At 45.0% G+C, this 4071-nt stretch overlaps 1 protein-coding gene across 1 annotated transcript in view; it reads left to right on the forward strand.

Moving 5' to 3' along the window:
* WDR45B (WD repeat domain 45B) overlaps positions 1 to 4071 on the forward strand; it is a 38047-nt gene that overhangs the window by 15958 nt on the left and 18018 nt on the right. The window contains exon 3 of the mRNA XM_003786036.3: positions 3080 to 3181. Within this exon, the coding sequence (XP_003786084.1) occupies positions 3080 to 3181 (102 nt within the window). The remainder of the gene's footprint in view (positions 1 to 3079; positions 3182 to 4071) is intronic.

Raw genomic sequence — 4071 nt, forward strand, 5'->3', positions numbered from 1 at the left:
AAAAAAAAAAAAGAAACGAAAAGACTGCATAAACTTTTCTCCAGCTCCTGGCTCTTGGCATCATGACAGTGTACCAGTTCTCAAAGCACTGTCTGTGAGGGACTTTTTAGCCAGTAAACAATTGTATTGGAATACCCTCCCTGTTCACCCTGATCTGACCCCCAATGCTTTTTTTCTTTACTTGAAGATAAAGGAAATATTGAAAGTAAGTCATTTTGATGACACTCATGACATCAAGGGTAATACTATGACAGCTCTGATGGCCATTCCAAAAAGAGTTCCAAAATTGCTTTGAAGGGTGGATCAAGTGCTGGCGTCAGTGCATAGCTTCTGTGGTGACCATAGTGATACTCAGCAATGAGGTATGTAGCATTTTTTTCTAGGATAAGTTTGCAAACTTCATTGTCAGACCTCATATGTCCAGAGTTTGGATGTACATACATAATGTTGTTTATGGTTGCTTTCTTCTTTATGCTTTTCTGTGTTGTTTTATTTTGATTTGATACATAATTTTATAATGAGAATTATCTAAGATATTTCCAAACTACAAAAATAGGAAAGGAGTCAGGGATTTTGGGAAAAGCCAAACGGTAGGGAACTGGTAGTTGCATTATTATTACCCTCAAATGCTGGAATGGTTGAGTTTTACCCATTTGTATAAAATGATTAGTTTTCAAGCATCTCTTAGTGGAATGGAAGTTATACCAATATTCAGGCACCCCATTTTTAGTTTGTCTTTTGAGGTAGGTTCTGTTGGTAGAGTTTGGATCAGGCAGGCACTGGGAGGTATGTGCCGCAGGTTCTCATCAGTTGATGTTTAATGGGAGGCTAGTTTGTGTCCGACTCAGGCTGTTTCTGCAGTTCCATTCTGCTATTACAGGCCCAGGCCACAGTGATTTTTAGAGATGTGCATAATGACGTCTTTGGGCATATCTTTTTCTTTTTCTTTTTTTTTTTGGCGGGGGAGGGGAGAGACATGTTCTTACCCTCTTACCCTGGGTAGAGTGCTATAGCATCATCATAGCTCACAGCAACCTCAAACACCTGGGCTGAAGCGATCCTCCTGCCTCAGCCTCCTGAGTACCTGGGACTACAGGCGCCCACCACAACACCTGGCTAATTTTTCTATTTTTAGTAGAGATGAGAACTCTGCTCTTGCTCAGGCTTGCCTCAAACTCCTAAGCTCAGGTGATCCAGAGTGGGGGATTACAGGCGTGAGCTACCGTACCTGGACCCCAATGTTCTTTGTGTGTGGATATCCTGTTTCCCTGCTCTGACCTATTATAATCCGTTCATGTCTTCAAGAGTGTTAAGGTTAAAGATTTCCTATTGCATTGTGAGTGAGTTTATGGAGCCAAAGGTAATCAGTTTCTGTAGGACAGAGAAACTGTGAACTTTGACAGATTAGAGGCCACACACCCAGCCCAGGGAGCAGCCTCATGAAAGGTGAGCCACAGTGGATTTGGACCCTGCAGTGTACTATTAAAGCCTTAATTATAATGCCTTGAGAAAGCCTAAGTATAAAAGAGCTATTAGATTGTCTGTAAGAAAAGCTATTTTCATTGTTGATAACACATACATATTAACCATTCCTTTCAAGGGTTGCTACTAGGCCTTGTATTTTAAATGTCTCACAAAGCAAGCTAAGGAACTTTGAGTTATTTTGTGCATTTGTGACTGGGGAGTGCTGCCATTCTTAGGTTAATGTCTTAATTTCAGAGGTTGAGGGGGGAGGGGGTGCGGGTGTGCTGTGGCATGTGACCTGTATTTGGGATTTCATCAGTGTTCTGTGTGGTCCCACTGAGAACACACTGGGGGTGTTTTGTCAGGGAGAATTTGTTGATCATTTCAAATTTTAGTGGAAGGTGTATTTAAAGTGAAAGAAACTCAGCCTTTGCAAGAAGGCTGTGTTTTTTTGTTTTTGTTTTTTTTTTGGGGGGGGGGACAGGGTCTTACTTTGTCACCCTCTGTAGAATGCTGTGGCATCATAGCTCACAGCAACCTCCAACTCTTGGGCTTAAGCAATTCTCTTCCCTCAGCCTCTTGAGTAGCTGGGACTACAGGCGCCCCACCACAACGCCCAGCTATTTTTAGAGATGAAGTCTCACTCTTGCTCAGTCTGGTCTGGAACCTGAGAGCTCAGGGCAGTCTGCCTGCCTCAGCTTCCCAGAGTGTTGGGATTACAGGTGCAAGCCACTGGATTTTGCTACATCTTTTTTTTTTTTTTTCTAGCCGGGGCTGGGTTTGAACCTGCCACCTCTGGCATATGGGGTCAGTGGCCTATTCCTTTGAGCCACAGGCGCTGCCTGATTTTGCTACATCTTAAAATATGAATTTAGGTATTGCATACATTTTGCTGAATTGGCATCTTAGGGTGCTGTGTGCTCAGCATTTATGAAATGTGGCTCATGATAGTGTGTTGAGGTGTCTAGAGTGTGTTGCTAACTATTTCTCTTAGCTGGTTACTGTTCTCATTTCTGATGGTAATTGGATACAATTGTTGATTAAAAATGATCCTGGCGGCTCGGCGCCTGTGGCTCAAGAGGCTAAGGCGCCAGCCACATACACCTAAGGTGGTGGGTTCGAATCCCCAGCCCAGGCCCGCCAAACAACAATGATGATGGCTGCAACCAAAAAAAAAAAAATGCCCCCAGGCGTTGTGGTGGGTGCCTGTAGTCCCAGCTACTTGGGAGGCTGAGGCAAGAGAATCGTTTAAGCCCAAGAGTTTGAGGTAGCTGTGAGGCGTGATGCCACAGCACTCTACCCAGGGGATAGCTTGAAGCTCCATCTCAAAAAAAAAAAAAAAAATGATCCTGGCATGGTGGTGCACACTTGTAGTCCCAGCCACTCAGGAGACTAAGGCAGGGGTACCGTTGGATCCCAGGAGTTGGGGTCGGTAGCGTGTGCACTGTGATCACACCTGAGAACAGCCACTGTACCCCAGCCTGGGCAACATAGTGAGACCCCATCGCTATACAAAATAAAGAGAAATGCTGCACATGTCTTGACTTTGTCTTCTTTTTTCATAGTAAATTATATAATTAACTTTTAAATTGTCTTTTTGAAATTGTCGTTTCAGAATTTCTAGAAGGAGGAGTTGGTCATGTTGAAATGTTATTTCGCTGCAACTATTTAGCGTTAGTTGGTGGTGGAAAAAAGCCGAAATACCCTCCCAACAAAGGTATGGTAATGCCTCATATGTAGTCTTTTTAAAAATGTGCTTATATCCATGAGCACATATGATCTCCCCTGCTAGTCCTGTTAAGTATGAGGGACTAGTCACTGGGGAAGAAGCTTTCAGGAGTGTATGGAGAGGATCACTTGTTCCCATTGTCACAGAGCACATGTGCTGGTGGTACAAGGGAAACAGAGGGCCTATCACTGGGAGTCCTGAAGGTCAAGAATTGAAAGCAAAGCAGAGGGGGTTTGTTTTTTCCTACTGTGAGCCATTAACTCAGAAATATTAATTTCATAGCCACCCTGAACAAAATACCAGTTTGGCTTGGGGGCTTTGGTTTTGGGGTGTGTGTGGAAGGACTGCAGTGTAAAAGGTCTGTCCCTTGTAGGGTAAGGGGAGGCATAGATGACTTTACTGACCACAGCTATAGGCTTTGTACCTGCTGAAACTCACTGTTGGTTGAGGAAAGAGGGCTTGAGGAGAAGGAGCCAGGGAAGGAGGGTAAAAATCCTGGGAGGAGATTGAAGAAGATTAGAAAACTAGGTTAGATGGGTGGTGCCTGTGGCTCAGTGGGTAGGGCACTGGCCCCATATACCAAGGGTGGCGGGTTCAAACCTGGCCCCGGCCAAACTGCAATAAAAAACTAGCCAGGATGGCTCCGTGCCTGTAGCTCAAGCAGCTAAGGCGCCAGCCACATACACCTGAGATGGCAGGTTTGAATCCAGCCCAGGCCCGCCAAACAACAATGATGGCTGCAAGCAAAAAATAGTCAGGCATTGTGGTGGGTGCCTGTGTTCCCAGCTACTTGGGAGGTGGACACAGGAGACTTGCTTGAGCCCAGGAGTTGGAGGTTGCTGTGAGCTGTGATGCCATGACCCTCTACCCAGGGCGAC

This window comes from Otolemur garnettii, unplaced genomic scaffold, assembly GCF_000181295.1.
Source record: "Otolemur garnettii isolate 467f Iridium unplaced genomic scaffold, OtoGar3 scaffold00018, whole genome shotgun sequence".
Taxonomy (NCBI): Eukaryota; Metazoa; Chordata; class Mammalia; order Primates; family Galagidae; genus Otolemur; species Otolemur garnettii.